General features: G+C 49.0%; 2 protein-coding genes across 10 annotated transcripts in view; both read right to left on the bottom strand.

Moving 5' to 3' along the window:
- Positions 1-15,163, bottom strand: part of Pbx4 (PBX homeobox 4) — a 48,290-nt gene extending 33,127 nt beyond the window's left edge. For 2 of the 8 annotated variants that reach the window (XM_059244883.1, XM_059244881.1), the window contains exon 1: positions 13,847-13,959. Coding sequence is in view for 3 of the 8 variants with exons in the window: in XM_059244878.1 (XP_059100861.1) it covers positions 13,826-13,989 (164 nt within the window). In the remaining 5 variants the exon portion in view is untranslated. Of the gene's footprint in view, positions 1-12,339; positions 12,387-13,825; positions 14,019-15,144 lie in introns of those variants that run through there. The other 6 variants (XM_059244885.1, XM_059244878.1, XM_059244879.1 and 3 more) reach the window with 6 other exon arrangements.
- Positions 15,164-18,420: 3,257 nt separating this feature from the next.
- Positions 18,421-22,954, bottom strand: Lpar2 (lysophosphatidic acid receptor 2). 2 transcript variants are annotated; one of them, XM_059244502.1, is made up of 3 exons: positions 22,737-22,954; positions 21,153-21,894; positions 18,421-19,502 (listed from the first exon to the last, which is right to left on the bottom strand). In XM_059244502.1, exons 2-3 carry the CDS (start codon positions 21,883-21,885, stop codon positions 19,192-19,194), a joined length of 1,044 nt encoding a protein of 347 aa, XP_059100485.1. In that variant the 5' UTR covers positions 21,886-21,894; positions 22,737-22,954; the 3' UTR covers positions 18,421-19,191. The 2 variants fall into 2 exon arrangements, with proteins under 2 accessions (XP_059100485.1, XP_059100484.1); XM_059244501.1 differs by lacking the exon at positions 22,737-22,954 and having other exon boundaries at positions 21,153-22,186.
- Positions 22,955-23,023: the final 69 nt, after the last annotated feature.

A 23,023-nucleotide genomic window follows, 5' to 3' on the forward strand; every position in this document is an offset into this window, starting at 1 on the left:
GTTCACACAAACAGACATACATACACATAAATAAAAATACATTAAAAAAACCAAAAAACCCAAAAACCCCAGGCATGGCTACACAGCCCAGAGCTGAAGGTCAGATGTGGGCAGACTGGGAACTCAATGGCCATCCAGTCGAACCAAAAAGGACAACTTCAGGTTCAGTGAGAGACCCTGTTTACAAGGAATAAGGTAAGGAGTGATAATGCAAGATGCCTGTCCTTCCTACACACACACACACACACACGTCTTCTGTCCTCACTTAGCAACTTCAGTTGGACAGCAGCTGAGGCAGGTGGTCTTCCCCAACTGTCCCCTCTGAAGGACGTTAATGCTCCATGGAACCACTTCATAAAACCAACCATTCGTGCTCTGCCTGCATGCAGCCTGCAGAGTGGGGCCGACTTCCTTTGACTGACCATTTTCAGGCCACATCCCTTTCCCATCCCATTTCTCTTCTTTCTTTCTTTCCGTTTTTTCTTTCTTTCCGTTTTTTCTTTCTTTCTTTTTTCTTTTTTTTTTTTTTTTTTTTTTTTGTTTTTCATGACAAGGTTTTTCTGTCTAGTCCTTGCTGTCCTGGATCTCACTTGGTAGACCAGGCTGGCCTCGAACTCAGAGATCCGCCTGCCTCTGCCTCCCAAGTGCTGGGATCACCTGGCCCCACCCCATTTCTAATTGCCTTTAGAGTCAGGCTCCCCTTGGGCACACATCACAAAGTTTCCTCTCGGGGAACAGCTGACTCCAGCCCCTCCGATGTCCCAAAGCATACTCCTCTCTAAGAACAATGGCTTTGGGGACCAAGGCAGCATGAGAAGGAACATGGGAAGATGGAGATGTGCTTTGAAGCCTGTGGGATGGTCTGATGTCCTGGCACTTGATCAGGTCTAAGTACCTCTACGAGAGAAGTGAGGCAAGGCTTCAGTGAAAACCACCGGTAAGGAGTCGGAGGAGAGAGAGAGCTCAGTTGACACAGCGCTTGCCTTGCAACATAAAGACCCAAGTTCAATCCCAGAACACACTAGAAAGAAAAGTAGGGATAAAGGAAACTTCAAATCCAAAATTCTGCTCCTCAGGTTTGGATTAATCAGATCCTCTCCTACTAAAGTTATCTGACTCTAGAAAATTCCAGATGGTACGCTGAGCCTTGCATTCTCTTAATGATTGAGTGCTCACAGGCATGCATCTGTGCACACGTACATCTGCACACATTATCCCCATACACACCACGCCGTTCCAAGAGCACCAAAGCCAAAGCTGCACCGTGACAGTGACAATATAGGTCTTGAAGGACACTCTACACATCTCCCTTTAGTAATTACAAGACAACTCTCGCAGGAGCTTGCTGCCAAGCCTGACTCCCTGACTTCAATCCCGAGGACCCTCATGGCGGAAGGAAAGAGCCACCATAAGCTGCCTTCTGACCTCCACCCACCCACACACAGACAATAAACAAGCAACAAAAAGTTTACAAAACTGATCTGTCTCACGAATGCCACAAAGAGTGAGGTATCCTAGGATCTACATTAAAAAAAAAATCTATGTCGGGGCCTAGAAAGATGACTCAATGGCTTTAAGAACACTGGCTGCTCTTGCAGCTCACAAACATCTGTAATTCCAGCTCCAGAGGATCCAATGCCTTCTGCGGGCTTCGGGGGGCAACTCGCTGCTCCTCCTACTCCCCCCACAATACACACGTGGCAGATACACATAGACATGGACAGACACAAAAGTAAAAAATGAAAACAAATAAATTCTTTAAAAATCATTAATGTAGTCCATCATATTTATAGACTAAAAACATCACAGGATTACATTAGCAGATTTGGACTCCAGTCTTTTCATGAAACAATGGACAAAAGTCTCAGAGGATCGGAAAGCATCCTTAACTTGACAAAGTACACCAGGAAACCTCGTCAGGAATGGTGGTGCATGCTGTAATCCCAAATTCAGAAGGCAGAGGTGGAAGGAGTACCTTGAGTTCAAGGCCAGCTTTGGCTACAGAGTAAGACCCTGTCTCAAGCCTCTCCTGTCACAGAGAAGACTCACGGTGCCAGATGATAGCAGCCCAGACACACTGGAGAGGCCGAGGGAGCTCAAGTGCCAAGTTAACCTGAGCCACATAGAACTTAAAACTAAAACACAGAGCCGGGCGGTGGGGGCACACGCCTTAAATCCCAGCAATAAGGAGGCAGAGCCAGGAGGATCTCTGTAAGTTCCAGGCCAGCATGGTCTACAGATCGAGATCCAGGACAGGAACCAAAACTACACAGAGAAACCCTGTCTCGAGAAAAAAAAAAAAAAAAAAAAAAGAAAGAAAACAAACAAAAAACAAAAACAAAAAAACCCTAAGCCCTTAGAAAAGAGACCCCAGGGTGAGGGAGATGTTTCAGCTGACTAGGTGCTTGCAGCCAAGTCTGACGTCCTGAGTTCCATCCCTGGCACCCACACAGTACAAGAAGAGAATCAATCTGTAAATTGTCCTCTTACCACTATAAGCATGCACACGCACGCGCGCGCACACACACACTGACACAGACACATTAAAAAAAATCAGCTGGTGGAAGAGTCAATTAACCATTATAGAAATCCATAGAGGTTACTCAGAAAAAAAAAAGAAAAGAAAAGAAAAGAAAAACAAGCCTGGCAGTGGTGGCACACATCTTTTATCCCAGCACTCTGGAGGCAGAGACAGGTGGATCTCTGAGTTCGAGGCCAGCCTGGTCTACAAAGCGAGTTCCAGCACAGCCAAGGCTGTTACACAGAGAAACCCTGTCTTGAATTAACACACACACACACACACACACACACCAAAAAAAAAAGAAAAAAAAAAAAGAAAAATAAATAAATAAATAAATAAATAAATAAATTAAAGCTAGAATTACCATTACCATATGACCTAGTTCTACTACTCCTGGGCAATTACCCAAAGATTCCACATCCTATTACAGAGACACTTGCACATCCATGTCCACTGTTCCCCTATTCATGATGGCAGGACAATGGAACCAGCCTAGGTGTCCATCAACAGATGAAAGGATAATGTAAATGTGGTATAGGGCTGGAAAGATGGCTCAGAGGTTAAGGCTGTTCTTCCAGAGGACCCAAGTTTGGTTCCCAGTACCCACATGGTGGCTAATGACCATCTAACTCCAGTTCCAGAGGATCCAGTGCCCTCATAGGCCTCCCTGGGCACCAGGCACACACTTGGTGCACAGATATGTATGCAGGCAACACACCCATACACACACAACAAAAATAAAAAAAAATTTAAAAAAGTAGTACGTATACACAATGGAATATTATTCTGCTGTAAAGAGAAATGAAATTGTGAATTTTGCAGGAAGATGGACGGCTCTGAAAAGGATAATATTAAGTTGGGTAACAAAAACTCAGAATAAAAGCTGGGACCGTCAGATGGCTCAGTGGTAAAAGGACATGTTGCCAAGCCTGATGACCCCTGATGACCCGAGTTCAAGACCCAGAATCCACAGTAGGAAGAGGGAACAGATTGTAGAAGCAAAGTAGCTTCTGACCTCCACATGCACGCCCACCCCCCTCAAAATAAATGTTAATTAGTTTAAAAAAGAAGGGCAAAAATAGTGGGTTCTCCTTCATATAGGGACCCTAGCCTGTAATATATACATGCATACATGAAAATAAAAGTGAGTAAGTCTAAAACTCTACAAAGGAGACCAGAGAGGATCCTGCTAGGGTGAGGGAGGATGGGAGGATTGTGCAAGGACCTCTGGGAGAGCCAAGAGTCAGGGGACAGGAAGCTACAAGAGGGAAAGAAACCACAAAGACACACTTTGTTCAAGAATGTCATTAATGTCTAACACATTACATGTTTATATACAATAAAAATTTAAAAAGGGCCCCCATGAGAAGGGGTGTGGGCAGGCACCGAGAGCCCTGTGCTCCGTGCTGACAGGAAGCAGCCCTCACCGGCCTGGAATCTGCAGCTGCCTTCAGTGTTGTCAGCCCACGTGACCCGGGGAGCCCTGTCAAATAGCTCAGATGGACGTGATAAGTGGCCTTTGCAACTCTGCAGACTCAGTGCCGTCCCCATTAAAATTCCAGCATCAGTCTTCAGCAAAAATAGAAAAAGCAATCCGGAACTGTGTAGGCCTGTCTCCCCAGCACTTGGGAGGTGGGAGCAGGAGGATCAGGAGTTCAAGGTCATCCTTGCCTACATAGTGAATTGGAGGCCAGACTGGGCTACAGGAGACCCCATCTCAAAAACTAACCCTGGGCTGGTGAGATGGCCTCTTTGGTAACAGAGCCTGTCACAAAGCCTGAGGGTCTGAGTTGATTCCTGGTATTCACATGGAAGAAAGAACTGACTCATCCAAGGTATCTTTTACCTCCATCAGCAAGTCTGCACACACACACACACACACACACACACACACACACACACACACACACACTAAATGAATGAATGTAAAACAGACAAAACAGCTGTAGCCCACTTGCCCCAGAAGGAAAGATCTGCTCTAATCGAGAGGTCTACTTTCCTTCCTTTCCCTATAAGCAGCAGCCTGTCACAGGCAGTGCCTCATTCTGGGGTGTCTGGGTGTGAGAGCCTGTCTGTCCTGTGTTCTATAAATGTCCTTGTAGCTTGTCTGGAGGGTCTAGCTTGGATGCAGCTACTCGTATGCTGGTGACAGGACAGTCCTCCTCTTCCATTGGCACACACGTTGGGAGGGGACACCAGCAGAGGCAGCCAGTTGAGCCCATTCAGCCCGGGTTATGAGTGGGTCACAGTCAGCGAACACTCACGTCCTCCCTCTGTCCTTCTGTTCTTTCACAAAGTGTAGCTCTAAGTTATTTTGTTATACAAATTGGTACTCACACACAAAAACCAGTGGGAACTTAAAATTCATTACACATTTACTGCATTAAAAATGTTTTTAGGGGGGTTGGAGGGATGGCTCAGAGGTTAAGAGAACTGGATGCTCTTCCAGAGGTCCTGAGTTCAATTCCCAGCAACCACATGGTGGCTCACAACCATCTATAATGAGATCTGGTGCCCTCTTCTGGTGTGCAGGGACACATGCAGGCAGAACATTATATACATAATAAAGAAATAAATCTTAAAAAAAAAAAGTTTTTAGAGGCCGGGTGGTGGTGGTGCTAGCCTTTAATCCCAGCACTTGGGAGGCAGAGGCAGACAGTTCCTGTGAGTTCAAGGCCAGCCTGGTCTACAGAGTAAGTTCCAGGACAGCCAAGGCTGTTGCATAAAGAAACCCTGTCTCCAAAAAAAAAAGCTTTTAGATTTATTTTTATGTGTATGGGTTTCCCCTGTGTGTATGCATATATGCATGCCTAGTGCCCATGGAGGTTGGAAGGTGCTGGATTCCTTGGAACTGCAGTTTGGAATGGTTGTGAGTCAACATGTGGGTGCTAGGAACTGAACCCAGGTCCTCCACAAGAGCAACAAGTACTCTTAACCCCTGAGCCATCTCTCCAGCCTCCACTTCATTTTTTTTTTTTTTTTTTTTTTTCCTTCGAGACAGGGTTTCTCTGTGTAGCTTTGCGCCTTGCCTGGGACTCACTTGGTAGTCCAGGCTGGCCTCGAACTCACAGAGATCCGCCTGGCTCTGCCTCCCGAGTGCTGGGATTAAAGGCGTGCGCCACCACCGCCTGGCTCCACTTCATTTTTTAGCTTCACCTTCTAGTAAATAATTAGTTTCCTTGGTTATTAGCTGCTGTATTATTACATTTTAAACAATTTTTTAAATATAGTAGTTACATGTATTTAACATATCCAAGGAACAGGTGTTATTCACTGCAATACACATTTAGCTGAAATGCAGATGACCTGTATTATACTCTTGATACTACTGTAATATGTCAAGCAGGTTTCCAATGTCAAAGGACACTAATATCAACTTTCTAATTTATAATACAATTATTTTCTTCTTACAAGTACACAGGTCAGGAATAAATGCACAAAGAGATTTGGATATAGATGTGTAACAGAGTAGAAGTTTTACTAGGTGTGAATCCTAATGACCTTGGCTTGGGTACTGAGTGATAGTCACTGTCTTTACAAACCCAGGCATGTCATCTGGATTCCATATACCTTAGTTTTCTGCTGTACAAGACTGTTACAGGGAGTGATGTATAGACATCTTTTTTTTTCATTTTCTTAAATTTTTATTACTAAGAAATTTTCTATTCATTTTACATACCAACCACAGATCCCCTTCTCCTTCCTCCTCCCCTTCCCCCCATTTTAAACAATTTTTATTTAGTGCACTTGTGTGTGTGTGCTCGTGTGGAAGCTAGAAGTTCACTTGGGGGAGTGGGTTCTTTCCTTCAGCCAAGTGGGCTCCAGGGACTCCGCTCAGGTCACCAGGCTTGGAAGCCAGTGCCTTTACCTGCCCTCTCACCAATCCTGTTTCCTTTCTTTAAACATACTTGATAGTATGATAAAGATGAGAGGCTTCACGTGGGGCATGAAAAGTTCTTGATGGACAATTGAGCAAAACTGACCTTGGAACTATGGGATAGACAGAGGAACACTGAGACTAGCTGGGTCACAAAAACTTGCAAAAGCCTGGTCCAGTCAGCTGATCAGGAGAGACGGAGTTGACTCCACCTTCTGGGTTGACAAGCTGTCAGGCTGCAGGCTTTGTCCATTGGCATCCAAGGGGCAGACGCTCAATGACCTTCACACATCTTCCCATGTACTCTAGATTTGTCTTTATTTGTGTGTGGTGTAGGTGCTCCTGTGTGCAGGTGCACACAGAGGCCAGAAGAGAGCACAGGATCCTTTGAAGACGGAGGTGCTTTAAGAATGGCCCAGCGTGGATGCTGGGAACCAAACTGGTGTCCTCTGCAACAGCAGCAAGAGCTCTTAACCACTGAACCATCTCTCCAGCCTCTCCTATATACTTTAAAGATATATTAAGTATACCAATGTTTTGCCTGCATGTATGTGCACCATGTGCATGCCCGATGCCTTGTGAGGTCAGAAGAGGACACTGAGACTGATGTACATATGGTTGTGAGCCACCATGTGGGTGCTGGGAATCAAACCTTGGTCCTCTGCAAGAGCAGCAACAGTTCTTAAGCACTGAGCCAACTATCCAGCCTCACTCCCATGTACTTTAAAACATGTTTCAATTATTTATAGTATTCAGTATGCAAATGATATTTTCACAGTTGTATCCAGTGCTGTTTAGAGAATTGTTAGGAAGGAGGTATGTGCTCTGTTCAGATGGATCAGATTTCCTTTCTCTTTGTGTACGGGATTAAGATTATGTGACAGGTTTTCCTGGAATTCCCCAGGTAGTAACTCGGGATGGCCTGGAATCCTGGGACTCCCTCTGCATTCCAGGCTGACCTCATACAGTGATCCCCTTCAATACATTTCCCTTCTACTATATTTGTTGTGTGTGTGTGTGTGTGTGTGTGTGTGTGTGTGTGTGTGTGCGCGCGCGCGCGCGTGCGCGCGTGCGCACACATGGGTCAAGTGTACAAAGGCACATGTGTGGAGGTCAGAGGATAATGTTTAGTTCTCTTCTTCCACTGTGTTGGTCCCAAGGATTGACCTCAGGTCATCAGGCTTGGCAGCAGGCAGCCTGACCTACTGTGCTATTCTGTCAGCCCCTCAATAAACTTTCAGTCTAAGGTGGGTAGAATCTGTGGATGCAGGACCCCACAACAGGAGGGCTGGCTCTACTGTGAGGGAAAGACCCAGCCATGCTGTGTTTCCTCTGGAGTAGAAATACCTAAGGACTGTAGCCTTCTCAGGACTTAGGTGATCTTCAAAACCCTGAAGCCCAAAGAAGGAAGGGAAACCAGAAGCTTCCAAAGTCTCAAAAGCTCCAGACAAAAGTGTAAGAGGCAAGTTTTCACAACTATTTTAACAGATAAAGAGTAATACTCCCTTCCCCAATATTATTATTATTATTATTTTTTTTGATACAGCCTGGCCTTGAATTGCTTCAAAGTTCCAGTCTTCCTGTTCCAGTCTTCATGTCCAGGTCACTAATTTTTAAAAACTGGAAACATGAACCTGGGGAGGTGGTGGCGCACACCTTTCATCTCAGTACTCAGGAGGCAGAGGCAGGCAGATCTCTGTGAGTTCAAGGCCAGCCTGGTCTACAGAGTGAGTTCCAGGACAGCCAGGGCTACACAGAGAAATCTTGTCTAGAAAACTAATCAATCAAACAAACAAAAAAATTTGACAATATGCTATCACAAAGGACTAATACATTTTAAGATTTTATATGAAGAGGTGGGAGACCAAATGTAGTGGCACACACCTTTAATCCCAGCACTGGCAGGCAGAGGAAGGACAATCTCTGTGAGTTCAAGGCCAGCCTGGTCTACAGAACGAGATCTAGGACAGGCTCCAAAACTACACAGAGAAAAAACCAAAAACAAACAAACAAACAAAAAACCAACAACAGTGCAGAAGAAGTCAGGAGGTGGTGGTGAGGTGGTGAGGTGGGTAAGCCCTTACTGCCAAGCCTGACGACCTGAGTTTGATCCCTAGAAGCCACAAGAGAGAAGAAAAGAGCTGACTTCTGTAAATTATACTCTGACCTCCATAAGTGTCCTGTGCATGCGCTATGGGCACGTATGCATGCATACACAAAAATGTAATAGAAATTAACTTCTTAGCCTTCAAACAAACAAGTGCTTTTATTCCTTCACGAGCATTGGCCACCTGGGCAGACTGGAACCCTCAAGATTCCAGCCTTGGGGCTATCCTGGGCTCTAGATGCCTGAAGGCCACACCTGAGCACAGCTCAGCTCTTCAGTAGCTCCCTTTCCAGAACAGGACACAGGCAGTTCCCCCAGACACATCAAAATGGTCCTTTAGTGGTGACAGTTCTTGGGTCTCATTTCTTCTTTTCCCGAAGCCTAATCCTTCTGGACCCGTGGTTCTCAATCTTCCTGATGCTGCGACCCTTTAATACAGTTCCTCATGTTGTGGTGACCCCCAACCATAAAATTATTTTTATTGCTACTTCATAACTATAATTCTGATACTGAAATATCTGATATGTAGGATATTTGATATTTGACCCTTGTAAAAGGGGTCTAGACTCTCTAATGGTAATTAGATACCATGACATTTTACTGAGTGCCAGGTACCAGGCGCTATGAGAATTCAAAGTACAACAAAGCCCTCTCTTGGAGACTAACCACAGGGACTCACAGGAAAGCTGATCCCGGCCTGGCTCCAAGTTCCTCTATGGAGCAGCTTCTATTCCGTACACACTAGACATTCTCAAAACTCAGGAGAGCACTGGGGCTGCCACTGATTCCCAGCACCTGAGGTGCTCAGAGTGCAGGACAAAGGAAGGGCAGGTGCTGTGAGGGGAGAGATGTTGGCCATATAGACGTGCAGGAAAACCTGGGTCAGGGGAGTGGAATTACAGCCGGTGAGATGGCTGGGGGTGGGGTAAAAGCGCTTGTTCCCGAAGGCTGATGAGCTGAGTTCACGCCTCAGAACCCATGACAGAAGGTTCTACAGTGCTGCCCTCTGATCTTCACTCACCGTGTGTGTGTACACACACCCCACACATACCCTAATGAAAGATACATTGGAGGGGTTGGGGATTTAGCTCAGTGGTAGCAAGCACAAGGCCCTGGGTTCGGTCCTCAGCTGGGGCGGTGGGGGGGGGGGGGACCAATTTGAAAAGTGGAATGCAAAGCGCTGGAGGCAGGGCAGCATTCCTAACTTTCCAGAGAGAGAGGCTATAAAACCCAAGAGTCAGCATTCCACACAGAGCTAGGGAAATGTCTGTATTTGCCTAGCAGGAGCACAAAGCCCTGAGCTCAGTAAAAGTGAGGTTGGTTGGCTGGTTGGTTTGCAGGCAGGGTCTCAGGAATTTCAGACTGGCCTCAATATATAACCAAGGTGAGCATCACCACACGAGCTTCATGTGCTTCTGAAGCGCAAACCCAGAGATCCTTGCATGTGTATTGGAGCTAAGTGCTCTATCACCTGAGCTGCACTCCCAGCCTTAAGGTAGCTTTTGTTCTTCTTAGTAAACTGATCTCACTGCAGGGCTAGAGTACATACTATCAGACCCTAGGGAACCACCCTCACCTCAAAACAGACGGTTTCAATAAACATTCATGCTCCAAAAGACACCCAGCGCTTTCCTATTTTTGAATCATCCCAGCAGGTGTTAATGCAGTAAACTGCCTTGTAAAGCAGACTTCCACAATGCTGGCTGCTGACACTGGTGTGGGGACAAGGAACAGGTGGTCTTAAAACTGCTTTGACAGCCAGGTATGGTGGCACACACCTTTAATGCCAGCACTTGGGAGGCAGAGGCAGGCAAATCTCTGTGAGTTCGAGGCCAGCCTGGTCTACAGAGTGGAAAGTGAAATGGTGGCTAGACTCTGTGGTGAAGGGCACCGGCTGCTCTTGCAGAGAACCTGGGTTCCATTCCCAGCACCCACATGGCACCTCACAACTGTCTGTAACTGCAGTTCCAGGGGACCCAATGCCCTCATCTGACTTCTATGGGCGCCAGGCATGTATTTGGTACACATACATTCATGCAGGCAAAATACTACACATGAATTAAAAAATAAATCTTTAGTATCTCTGTGAGTTCTAGTCTATACAGCGAGTTCCAGGACAGCCAGGGCTACACAGAGAAACCCTGTCTCGAAAAACAAACAAAAACTTTATAAAAGAGAAAAAGGAAAAAGAAACTGGAATAAAATCCCAAATCCTTACTGAGAGTTGAAAACTCTGTGGAACTGTGTAAGCAGGCTTCAGGTTTTCTCCAAATTTGACTCTCCAAGGCTTCTGCCTATTTGGCTGGGAACATCTTTTCCTTGGCTCCTTGGAGTCTCTGGAAGTACTGTCCCTTTTCCATCTACTTCCCACAGCACGCCAGTCCTTTCCTTATAGTTTAGCCACAATTTATATATGTGTATATTTTTCCATTTCCTTTCTCTATCCCAAACCCCCAAACTCATGAAGCAAGGACTATTTCAGCACCCGGAACAGTGCCCTCACACAGTAAGTGTCCAGCATTTTTCAAGTTCATTTTAAAAATGGGTCCTGGGGATGGCAAAATGGTCAGTGGTTAAGAGCATTTGTAAACTCTGGGTTTGGGTTCCAGCACCCACATGGTGACTCACAACCATCTGTAACTCCAGTTCCAAGGAATCTGACCTCCTCAGGCACCAGGCACATACATGGTACACATAAAGACATGTAGGCAAGATACTCACACACTTAAAATAAAACAATCTTTAAATTTTTAAATTATAAAATAATAAAAATGGGTTCTGAAGTCAGATGCATGCCTTTAATGCCAGCACTCAGAAGGCAGAGACCGGTAGCTCTCTGAGTTTGAGGGCAGCCTTGTTTACACAGTGAGACCCTGTGCTCTCCTCCCCCAAAAGGAGGGGCTTCTTCAGAGACTGGAGAGACGGCTCAGTCGGTAAGGTGCCTGCCTTGCAAACATTAGAACCTGACTTCAGCTTCCCCAGGACCCGTATAATAAAGCTTGGCATGATGGTGTCTGTAGCGCTAGCGCTGTGGGTGTAGGGTGTCAGACAGAGACAGAAGGATGCCAGGAACTGAGCTCATCGATCACTTCTGGGTTCAGTGAAACACTCCCTTAAAAATACAGCAATCGGGGGCTGGAGAGATGGCTCAGAGGTTAAGAGCACTGACTGCTCTTCCAGAGGTCCTGAGTTCAATTCCCAGCAACCACATGGTGGCTCACAACCATCTGTAATGAGATCTAGTGCCCTCTTCTGGCCTGAAGTCATACATGCTGTATACATAATAAATAAATAAATTAAAAAAAAAAAAAAAGATTTAAAAAAAAAAAATACAGCAATCGCCGGGCGGCAGTGGCACACGCCTTTAATCCTAGCACTCGGGAGGCAGAGGCAGGAGGATCTCTGAGTTTGTGGCCAGCCTGGTCTACAGAGTGAGTTCCAGGACAGCCAGGGCGACACAGGGAAACCTTGTCTTGGAAAACAAAAAACAAACAAAAAAGGTAATCAAATAATTAGTCTTGAGGTATCCTTTGGGAACCTATCCAAGAATTGAATCCATTTCGGGCTTCTGCCAAAACTTCTCCTTCTGTCTTTCTGGAGCAGCAGTTCCGCCTACCGTCACTCCAAGTGTATAGAAACCTAAGCCTGGAAGATGGCTCCATTGGTAAAAGTAGTTGTTGTCAAGATCCTTAACACAAATTTGATCTCATGAACCACATAGTGGAAGGAAAGACCTGACTTTCCCACGTCTTCCATGCACATGCCTCCATTCCACAAACAAAATGGAAAAAAAAAAAAAAAAGAGCATGCCAAAGGAAGCCAGCTGATACTCACCTCCAACATACATGCACTGTGCGATTCTTCATTTGTGCACATACACACAAAACCACATCCAAACATACACCTAGACACACATACATGAAGAAAAATGTTTAAATGGGTTATTGATGGCTGGGCTGGGGCTCAGCTTGTAGAACGCTTGCCTAGCATGCATAAAACCCTGTGTTCAATCCCAAGCATTACATAAGCTGTTTGTGGTGGTGCATGCATGTTATCCTAGCATTCAGGGAGGCTGAGGTAGGAGGGTCAGAAGTTCACGATTATCCTGGCTATATACTGAGCTATATGGTGATTTTCAGGCTAACCTGGGAAACATGAGATCCTATCCCAAACAAGCAAGCAAACAAACAACAAAAAACAAAAAAGAATCCTTGGGGTGTGGTCAGTGGGTGGCGCATGCCTCTCATCCCAGCACTTTGGAGGTAAGGCAGGATGATTAGGAGTTCAAGATTATCTTTTATTCCATAGAGAGTTTGAGGCCAGCCTTAACTCATGTTGAAGACACCACATGGGGGTTAAGTGCACTTGTTACTCTTTCAGAGAACTTGAGTCTCCTACACACATGTCGGGGGCACACACATATACACATATTAAAAAAACAAAAACGTTAAAAGGAAGGGTGCCAGCCAGGCATGGTAGCACACGCCTTTATCTGTTGTTGTTGTTTGTTTGTTTTTTATTTGTTTTTGTTTTTTGAGACAGGGTTTCTCTGTATAGCTTTGGAGCCTTTCCTGGAACTCACTCTGTAGACGAGGCTGGCCTCGAACTCACAGAGATCCGCCAGGCTCTGCCTCCCGGGTGCTGGGATTAAAGGCGTGCGCCACCACGGGCCGCCTTTAAATCCGTACTCCGGAGTCAGAGGAAGGAGGATCTCTGAGTTCGAGGCCAACCTGGTCTACAGAGCGAGTTCCAGGACAGCCTGGGCTACACAGAGAAACCCTGTCTCGAAAAAATTGAGGAGGAAAGGAAGAGGAGGAGGAGGGAGAGGAGGAGGAGGAGGAGGGAGAGGAGGGAGAGGAGGGAGGAGGGGAAAGAGAAGGAGGAGGAGTAGGAGGAGTAGGAGGAGGAGGAGGAGGAGGGAGAGGAGGGAGAGGAGGGAGGAGGGGAAAGAGAAGGAGGAGGAGGAGGAGGAGGAGGAGGAGGAGGAGGAGGAGGAGGAGGGTACCCTCTTAGGTACACACAGCTCCCCGTATCCGTTTCCGAAAGTTCTCAACGGATCCTTCATCAAATCACCCTAGTTCAGCTCTTGAGTCGCTTCTCTTCAACTGTGTGCCTTGCAAACTTGCGGTCCTCGCCCCGGCCAATAATAGATAACTAGATCACTTACCCTTCCAACGTCTCGTGTTCCCAGGGCTGGGCCCTCACCCCCTTTCCTCACCAAGCCATCCTTCACGCCCTCTGGCCAGAGCCCGCCCCGCCTGTCCATCACTGCAAGCTCTGCCACACCTGTCCCCATCCTCATCCCGCCTCCGCCTGTTACCTCCCTGCCTGGGCGCCGCACCTGGCCTGAGCCTCGTCCAGGCTCTGGTCGGTGATGGCCATGATCTGCTGCAGGACGTCGCTCGTGTCACGGCCCAGTGGAGCTGCGGGCGCCCGGCGGCGCGGGGCGGGCTGCGGCGGCACGGGACGCAGCGGGGCGGCCATGGGCGACGGGCCGGGCAGCGCGGAGGGACAGGTCCTGCCCAGACTTCTCGCGCGTGCGCAGCAGCCAACCGCCGCAGACCCAGGCGCCACGCCCCCTCACGCCCACTAGCCAATCGCCGCTGCGTACCGCCCACGGAAACGCCCCGCAGGCGCCTTTCACCAATCGGCGCGGTGCACCGCTCTCTCCCGCCTGACGAGCCCTAAACAGTCTTTTCAACGGATGCTGAGGAACCGGTTGGGGGTTGTCTAGGAAACAGAGATTCTCTTCGGCATCCTCCCCCCAGGGCACGCCCCCCGCGGGCGCCGTCACCGACCCCACGCACTGTTCCCCCTACCCAGCGACTGGTTAGAAACTTCTCAACTGCCACCGAGACCTAGTTGAGAGTTGCCATGGTAACGATGACCACCTGCTTTTGCTTAAGTCTGGTGCACTTTCTGGCTCCAGTCCCCATCAGAGGCCCACACTCCTTGGGTGTTCCAGTGCTTCTGCCTTCTCTCTGGTCCCCGGGTCGGCTCAGGTTCCCACTTCTTCACAGGGCCCAGGTTCTTTGCAGCCCCCCAGAACCCGCCCCCTCCAATCTCTGAGTTTCCTTCCTCAGAGGCCTGCGTCCTCACCGCCTCCACTTCCTCAGAACTTTTCAAAAATTTGTGGGTGGACATGGTGGCACATGCCTTTAATCCCAGCATTTATAGAAGAAGCAGATCTCTGTGATTTCGAGGCCAGCCTGGTCTATAAGTGAGTTTCAGTACAGTCTGGGCTATGTACAGAGACCTTGTCTCAAAAATAACTTGAGACAGAGTCTCATGTAGCCCAGCCTGGCCTCAAATTTGTTATGTAATGAAAATTGACTGAATTTGCTAGTTGAGCATGATTCAAGCTTCTGGTTTTCTGCTTCTACCTCCTAAGTGCTGGGATGCCTGATGCGCGCTACAAAGTCTTATTTGTGTGGTGATAGGAATGGGATCCAGGGCTTCGTGCATACCAGGCAACCACTGTACCAACTGGACTACACCTTTTCCCTAGTTTTTCAACTTGTTGAGACAGGGTCTCGTATAGCCCAAGCTGACATCAAATTTACTGGTAGCAGAAAATGCCCTGGAGCTCCTCAGAATTCCCACTCCCCAGTCCTGCCTCTTTCTCAGGGCCTCCCATACCTGAGTCCCAGGCTCCTCAAAATTCTGGCTCCTTTTAGTTCTTCCCACCAGTCCTGAGGGCCCTCCACACCTTTCTCAGAACTCTTCAGACCTCAGAGCATCAATGTCCCTGTCATGTGACTTTTTCTGGGGGGAGCCACCCCTGATAAGAGGGTAGCCTGACCAAAGAAACAATTTCCCTCATGTCCAGTTTTGTGAAGCAGGGACTTTATTGAGGTTTCAGGGGCATGGGCAGCCACAGCACCGAAGTGTGTCACTCACACTCATTGTGAGGACAGGGGCCCCATGTCTCCTCTTTCTACAAGAGCACATTAGTGGTCCAGTCTTGTGAGGTCCTGTGTGAATGAACAGCTGCTGAGTCAACATGGCAGTGGCCATATCCAACCTGGAGGGATAGCTATACAACTGTTCCCCACAATCCTGGGCCCCTGTGGGGTCCCTTCTGGCTGGTCCCCAGAACTCTGTTTCCTCTATCCCCCTTATATCTGGCTGAGAGGCCAGATGAAACGTGTAGGTATGTGTAGATGGCCAGAAGGAAGCTAGAACTGAGCACTTTTCTCCACTAAAGTCAGCTCTGTAAATTGTTTTAGCAAAATCCAGTTTAGGAACGACCTCAACCTGTCTGTTCTTTTAAATATTGTCGTGTGTGTGTGTGTGTGTGTGTGTGTGTGTGTGTGTGTGTGTGTGTCTGTGGTGTGTGTGTGTGTGTGTGTCTGTGTATGTGCGTGTGCGTGTGTCTCGGCGCAGACATGCACGTGTGGAGGTCAGAAAACAACGCTCAGGACTTGGTGCTCTCCTACCATATGGACCCAGGGATTGAACTCGTGTTGCAGGCTTGGCAGAAAGCACCTTTACCTGCTTGTCTTAGGCCTGTTCATTCCTTCCAACCCCAGCATTCCAGGTCTAGCAAATGCTAGAATGTGTCTAAAAAAAATGAATGCCTACTCTTGGGCATACCCCAAGTGAGACAGAACTCTCACAGGCCTTTTGTTTGGGATTCATGACATGACAACAGGCCCCTCAAGAGAAAGAAGAAGGGACATAAATCTCTCTGCAAAGTCACAGAACCTCCCAGAATCTGTTGGATCTGCGACAGAATTCAGATGAAGGCTCGGTGAGGGTTAGCATGGCCGGGAAGCCCATCATCTTTGTTCTGTCAAGCAGCTGGTCGGGGATGGTCAGACCTGCGGGGCACCCGGCAAGAAATGCAAAGGATGAAGGAAACCGTCTGGTGAAGGAAACCGTAGGCTTGGCCCCAGCAACAGGAAGTAACAGAACCTTTGAAGGGGGCGAGGGTGGTGCCCTGTATAAAATGTCAGCCAGTGGCGCAGCACTACGCAGGCCTGATTTGAGAGAACTGTAAATTCCAGTGGTCTAAAAAGACAAAAACTTGATGTCACCCAGCAGAGGAGAGATCAAGCTGGGCTGGGGGAGGGGAAGGATAAGCAGTTAATGTGTGAAGACTAGAGTTCAGAACCGCAAAAATCCACATAAATGCAGGTGTGGAGTGACCCCTATACCTCCAGCCTTGAAGGGCAGTGACAAAGGACTCCCCAGGACAGCTGCCCAGTGAGACAGTCTGGGTTTGACTGAAAGGCCCTGCTTCATTGAGCCCCCAGAGATGATTCCTGACACAAACCTACCTCCACATGCACACAAAGGTACAAAACACCCACATTCGTGCAAACATATGCACACGGCTAGGCACTCTCTAATCCCAGCTCTCAGAAGGCAGAGGCAGGTGGATCTCTAAGTTCAAAGCCAGCCTGGTCTACAGATCGAATTCCAGGACAGCCAGGACTACATTGAGAGATCCTGTCTCAAACAAACAAACAAACAAAAAGAAAGAAACAAAAAACATAACACTTATAAAGTGGAAGAAGGAAAGAAAAAAAAAGCTGACAAGTCCCTCAACACAACCTGGACAATGATGATGGAGGACAGACCTAAGTACAGGTGAGAGCTGAACATTAGGGGTCCCAGAGGATTGGATTGGCTGCCTCGATACCCAAAGAGACACAGGTCCAGCAGGCCTGGAACTCCATGGAAGTGGGGACAGGGTCCTTCATGGACACCTGGCAGTTCTGGGTTGTCACCAGAGAGACTCTGGCTGTAGGTGCACACTGCTCACATTGGATCAAGAACTACCCAGCCCCTCAGCTCAGTCTGTGTCCGCTCAGAGGCAGGGATGGGCATTTTTCCTTTGGAAATGGTTCCTGTGACAGAGCTCTGTGGTGGGGAACTGCCTAGTGTGTGCAAGGTCCCAGCAGGGGGAAAACAGAGAACATTTACTGTAGAGACAGAGATGTTTTCAGTTCTTTGGAAACAGATGCTTTAATGCCTGAAGAATTTGACTTCAGATAAGACAGAGGTTCGAATTCCTGCTGTTGCTCGGCATGTGGACCCAAAGTGAGACTATAACTCTGACTGCTCTGGTGAGGTGGGGCAGGGAACCATGCTCATGGTCCACACTGACTGCCAGGGGCTTCTCTGGGAAGAGATAGGGCTCACCTTAGGCCTGGCATATCTGGGGCCTTGGAGGACTAAGGAGTAGAAAGTCCAGGTAAGCTTGTGACTTAATTCCAGGCTCCATGGGACACGGAAGCCCCTTCCTCGGGGAGTTTTCTGTCCCTCTTGGCACATCTGTGACATTTCCAAGCTGTGTCGTCAGACCCCGGCTCCACCTCCACATGCTGACTCGGGCTTGTCATCCCAGCATCAGGAAGCAGAGGCAGGAGGACAGCTGAGAGCTGAAGTTAGCCTGAGCTACACATGCGTTCTAGAATGGCCTGAGCTATGTTGTGAGATCTTGTGTCTCAAAATAATAATAATAATAATAATAATAATAATAATAATAATAATAACAATACTGGGGGTGGCAGGTTGAAGGAAAAGGCTTACAAAAACCAGAACTCACCCTGGGTTCTTGAAGAGGGAGACAGGTAGAAGGACAGTCGACAGAAAAAAAGACACAAGACTCCAGGAAGAGACAGCAGCCCGGATGGTAGTGCACAGTTCTAACCCCAACACACAGGATTCACAGGCAGGACGGATGCAAGTTCAAGGCTAGGCCTAAAAAAAAAAGCCGGGTGGTGGTGGCGCACACCTTTAATCCCAGCACTCAGGAGGCAGAGGCAGGCGGATCTCTGTGAGTTCGAGGCCAGCCTGGTCTACAGAGTGAGTTCCAGGACAGCCAGGGATACACAGAGAAACCCTGTCTTGAACCCCCCCCCCAAAAAAAAGAGGTGGGGGGGTGGGGGGCAGGGGGCTGGGGGTGGGTGCAGAATAGGAATGAGATCAGGGCCAGGGGATTCCATGTCGAAGGATTCTCGACAGCTCTGAGCCATGATAGATAATTCCAGGACACAGGGGCAGATTGTCTGAATTAATGGCAAAAACCCCAACCAACCAAACAACCCTGGCAGCCTCAGAGTGGAAAGGCTTGCCCTGTACAATGTGGTCCCTCCATACTAATAGAGGCAGGTGAGCCTTCAGAGGCTGCTCAACACTCCCAAGGAGTCAGCTTCAGTACCAGCACTTGGGAGGTGGAGTTCAAGGCCATCCTCAACTATACAGTGAGTTCAAGGTCAGCCTAGGCTACATGAGATCCTGTCTCAAAAAAAAACAAACACAAACTAGCCTCAGGAAGATGTCACACCTATAGCCTCTAACAGTGGGTGGTGCAGCCTGGGGCAGCTCTCACCTCCCCCCCTGAACACCTACAGCACCGCGTAGGAAGAACCAGTCCACAGGACATGCCAGAGATATTCAGTAAAACTATGAAAACATCTGTTAAAAAAACCCAAACAACTAAAACCTGAGATGATTGAGAGTCAGATTGCCAAGCCCCTTTGGATGCTCTCCCATGTGTCCCCAAATGAGATGTCCCCAAATCCCTGTGCCCAGAGGCAGGCAGATCTGTGGGCTTGGGGAGTATGGAGGGGCCATGCATCTGCTGGGCTGGATGGAGTCAGGAGAACTACAAGTGGCCTTGGGGTGCGGAAGACGACGCTCCGGCTGCCCGTCTCCTGCCTCAGTCCAAGGAAGCTAAAGGGTGGAGTCCATCAGCGGGTGGCCATTCTCAGGAAGCATGATTCGGGTACTGGCACCCATCTGGGCAGAAGACGAGTGGGCAGATTTGTGGTTGGACCAGCGGAGGCACATGCAGCAGAGGAGGCGGCGGAAGGTGCGGCGCATCTCGGCATCTCGGCAGGAGTACACCACTGCGTTGACCAGTGAGTTGGCCTCAGCCAGGAGCAGGAAGTACTTCTCCACAGCCAGGACATTGCAGGATTTACAGTCCAGACCATCTAGGAGCAACACCACCTGGCCTGGTGTCCAGCACACCACGAATGCCCCTGCAGGACAGAGGCGGGGAGTTGGGTGGTGGGGTGGGGGTGGGGTTGACGATGGTGAGCCACCAGGAGACTTGTCTGAACCGCTCTGTGCTCAGGCATATACCACACAAGCTCCCTGTAGGGGCAGAACTGCTAGGAGAGGAGAGACACTTTTCTCTAATTTACCTGCCAGAGGGATTCCTTTCCTAACTGGGATAAAGTAGCCCAGGGCCCCGGAACCTTCTATAGGAGATTTGTTCACTAAAGGATGGGACAGGAGTTCGTCATGGGACAGGCTGGCTATCCAGGAATCACTGGGGAGAATCAATCCTGGACCAGGAACAGATTTCCTCCTATGCTAAAAGCCTCAAAGAGGGACTTATTGCTAAGACTGAGGACTCAAATTCAATTCCCAGGACCCACGTGGAGGAAGGAGAAAACTAATTCCCAGACGTTGTCCTTACACCTCCACACTGAAGTGCATGTGTACACACATCTGTGCACACATACACAAAATAAATATCAAAAAAAAATTTATTTTATTGTCGGGTGGTGGTGGTACACATCTTTAATCCCAGCACTTGGGAGGCAGAAGCAGGTGGATCTCTGTGAGTTCGAGGCCAGCCTGGGCTACAGAGTGAGTTCCAGGAAAGGCGTCAAAGCTACACAGAGAAACCCTGTCTCAAAAAAAAAAAAAAACAAACAAAAAAAAAAAAAACAACCCCCCCAAAAAAAAAACAAAAAAAAACAACCCTCCCCCAAAAAACCCCAAAATTTATTTTATTTACATGTGTGTGTACGTGTGTATGAGTGTAAGCCAGATGCATGTGGGTACTGTCCTGAAGGCTAGAAAAGAGCATCAGATCTCCTGGAGCTAGAGTTGCAGGTGGTTATGAGCTGTCTAATGTGGGTATTGGGAATTGAACTTGGGCCCTCTGGAAGAACAGAAAGTGCTCGTAATCACGGAGCCATTTTCTAACCCCCAAAAAGAATAATTAAACTCCAAAGGAGAGCAAGGTGTGGTGGCACATGCCCATCAACCCAGGGAAATAGACACAGGAGGGTCAAGGAGGGCTTCAGGACTGCCTTAGCTACATATAGAGTTAAGGTCAGCCTGGACTCCATGAAACCCTGCACTAAAAATATAACCAGCCAGGTGGTGGTGCACACCTTTAATCCCAGCACTCGGGAGGCAGAGGCAGGTGGATCTCGGTGAGTTCGAGGCCAGCCTGGTCTACAGAGTGAGTTCCCAGACAGGCTCCAAAGCTACACAGAGAAACCCTGTCTCAAAAAACCAGGGGAAAAAAAAAAAAAGTCTGGTGTGGTGGTGCACATTTTTAATGCCAGCACTCGGGAGGCAGAGACAGGCAGATCTGTGTGAGTTTGAGGCCAGCTTGGTCTACAGAGTAAATTCTAGGATAGCCAGGGCTATGTAGAGAGACCCTGTCTCGAAGAACAAAACCAAACACCTCTGTGTAGGCTGGCTGAAGGAGCATCTATTCCTCTTTGGAGGCTTCGCCTGGTCCTGCCGCTGGCTGTTCATCTTTTATCCTCTTTTCCTTCCCCTACATTGAAGACCATCTCCCTGGAGAAATCCCCTCCCTTCCTGCCAGTTTCCCAGGGTCCTATGGAGGTAGAGTCCCTGAAGCATCTGTCAGAGCACCCACTCACCCAGGATGATGACAACAGTCTTGACTAGGCTGAGCGTCGTCTCTCGGTAGCGGGGATGGCAGCTGACATGCTCCGCCATGCGTTCCACCCGTCTACGCACATAGAAGAAAATGTGTGTGTAGACCGTTACCATGAGCAGGAAGACAAGCAGGCTGGACAGGGCCCACACAGCCAGGTAGGAGCGGCTGAACAGGGGCACCATTCGTGAGCAGCTGTCCAAGTCACAGAGGCAGTGCCAGAAGTGTCCAGGCAGCAACCCCAGGCCCAGAGCAGCCACCCACACACCCACAATGAGTGTGACCACACGGCCCCGGGGCAGGCGGCTGTGTAGCTGCACAGCCATCACGCTCCGGTGCCGCTCTACAGCGATGGCCAGCAGTGTGGCCACTGATGCCGTCAGGCTGGTGTCCAGCAGGCCCTGTCGCAGGAACCAGCCTTTGATGGAGAGCCTGGCGGTTCGTGGGCCAGTATGGAACATGAGGAAGAGGTAGGCCATGCCAGCGAAGAGGTCAGCGGCAGCCAAGTTGCCGAGCAGGTAGTATATGGGCTGGTGGAAGCGCCGATTGGAGGCGATGGCTGCAATCACCAGCAGATTGGTGAGCAACACCAGTACACTGACTGTCAGCCCCAGAGCCACCACCACCACATCCTTGGGGCGCCAGTGAAGGCTGAGCTCCTTGCCACTGTTATTATAGAAAAAGCCGATGGTCTCATTGTAGTAGCACTGACCCATGATGACCACCTGTGGATATGGGAAGAGAGAAGTCAAGGGAGGCATGAACAGGCATTGGTCAGAGACAAGAATCAAGATTGGGTGAGTGCAACCCACAGACTCAGAGGCCCTCTGAGCAAGGTGTCCGTGGTGAGAGCCAGAGTGACCTAAAATTCACAAGCTCTGTTTATCTACTCATAAAGCAGGGTCTCACTATGTATCCCATCTGGTCTAGAACTCCCTGTGAGACCAGGCTGGTCTCAAAATCACAGAGATCCGTTTGCCTCTGCTGAATGCTGCCATGACAATTTTTAAAAGGATCTCTGATCAGCGGGGTTTTTCTGTTTTTTTTTTTTTTCTTTTTTTCTTTTTTAAAATTGGAAGAAACCACAGCCAATGTATCTACACTGCAATTCAGGGCCTCGTGCCACCAATCTGCGACCAGATTGGACACCTGTGGTTTCCGAGGGGTGTGGGAGGGTTGGCTGGGGCAGCACAAAGGCAGTGTGAGCTGCAGGGGCAGCTTGAAGATCACACTGGTGCCAGGGTCCTTGCACAGTGCAGAGGCCAGGGGGCGTGTGCACACCAGAGCCAGGTTCCTAGTCAGCACCCGGAGGGCAGTGCCAAGGCACAGAGGTGACTTAGCGTGAGCAGAGTAGACAAAACGCCCCAGGAGTTGAGTTACAGGCAGGATTCCGTTCAAGAGCTCTGGAAGCTGGCCATTTCGCGGTGGGACGGAGGACCAACAGGCCTCCGGGACAAAAGAGGGTGTTGCAGACAACTTTAGGCTAGAGGAAGGGTTGTGGAGAGGGGCGCGCCTCACTCTCTCTGGAAGCCTGCACCCACCCTGGTCCGGTTGGTGCTCATCTTACCTGGGCCTCTAGTCAAGCGGCAGATGGGGCGGGCTCGCAGGGGTCGAGACAGGACTAAGACCCATGGCCCTGCTATGGGGCGGTTGCGCAGCTGCGTCCGGTGTGCTCGGAGCCCCAGGCCGAGGAGGCGGGAGAGGCGGGCCCTAAGGCCACGCCCCTACCTGCCCCAGCTCTTGGCCCCTGGGGGGTGTCCCGCCCCCTAGAGCGTACCACCCGCACGTCGGAAGTACGGTCTTCTGACACTGCGGCAGTCCCACCTCCTCCCTACAGCCCCGTTTTCCCACGTG

This window comes from Peromyscus eremicus, chromosome 17 (assembly GCF_949786415.1).
Source record: "Peromyscus eremicus chromosome 17, PerEre_H2_v1, whole genome shotgun sequence".
Lineage (NCBI taxonomy): Eukaryota > Metazoa > Chordata > Mammalia > Rodentia > Cricetidae > Peromyscus > Peromyscus eremicus.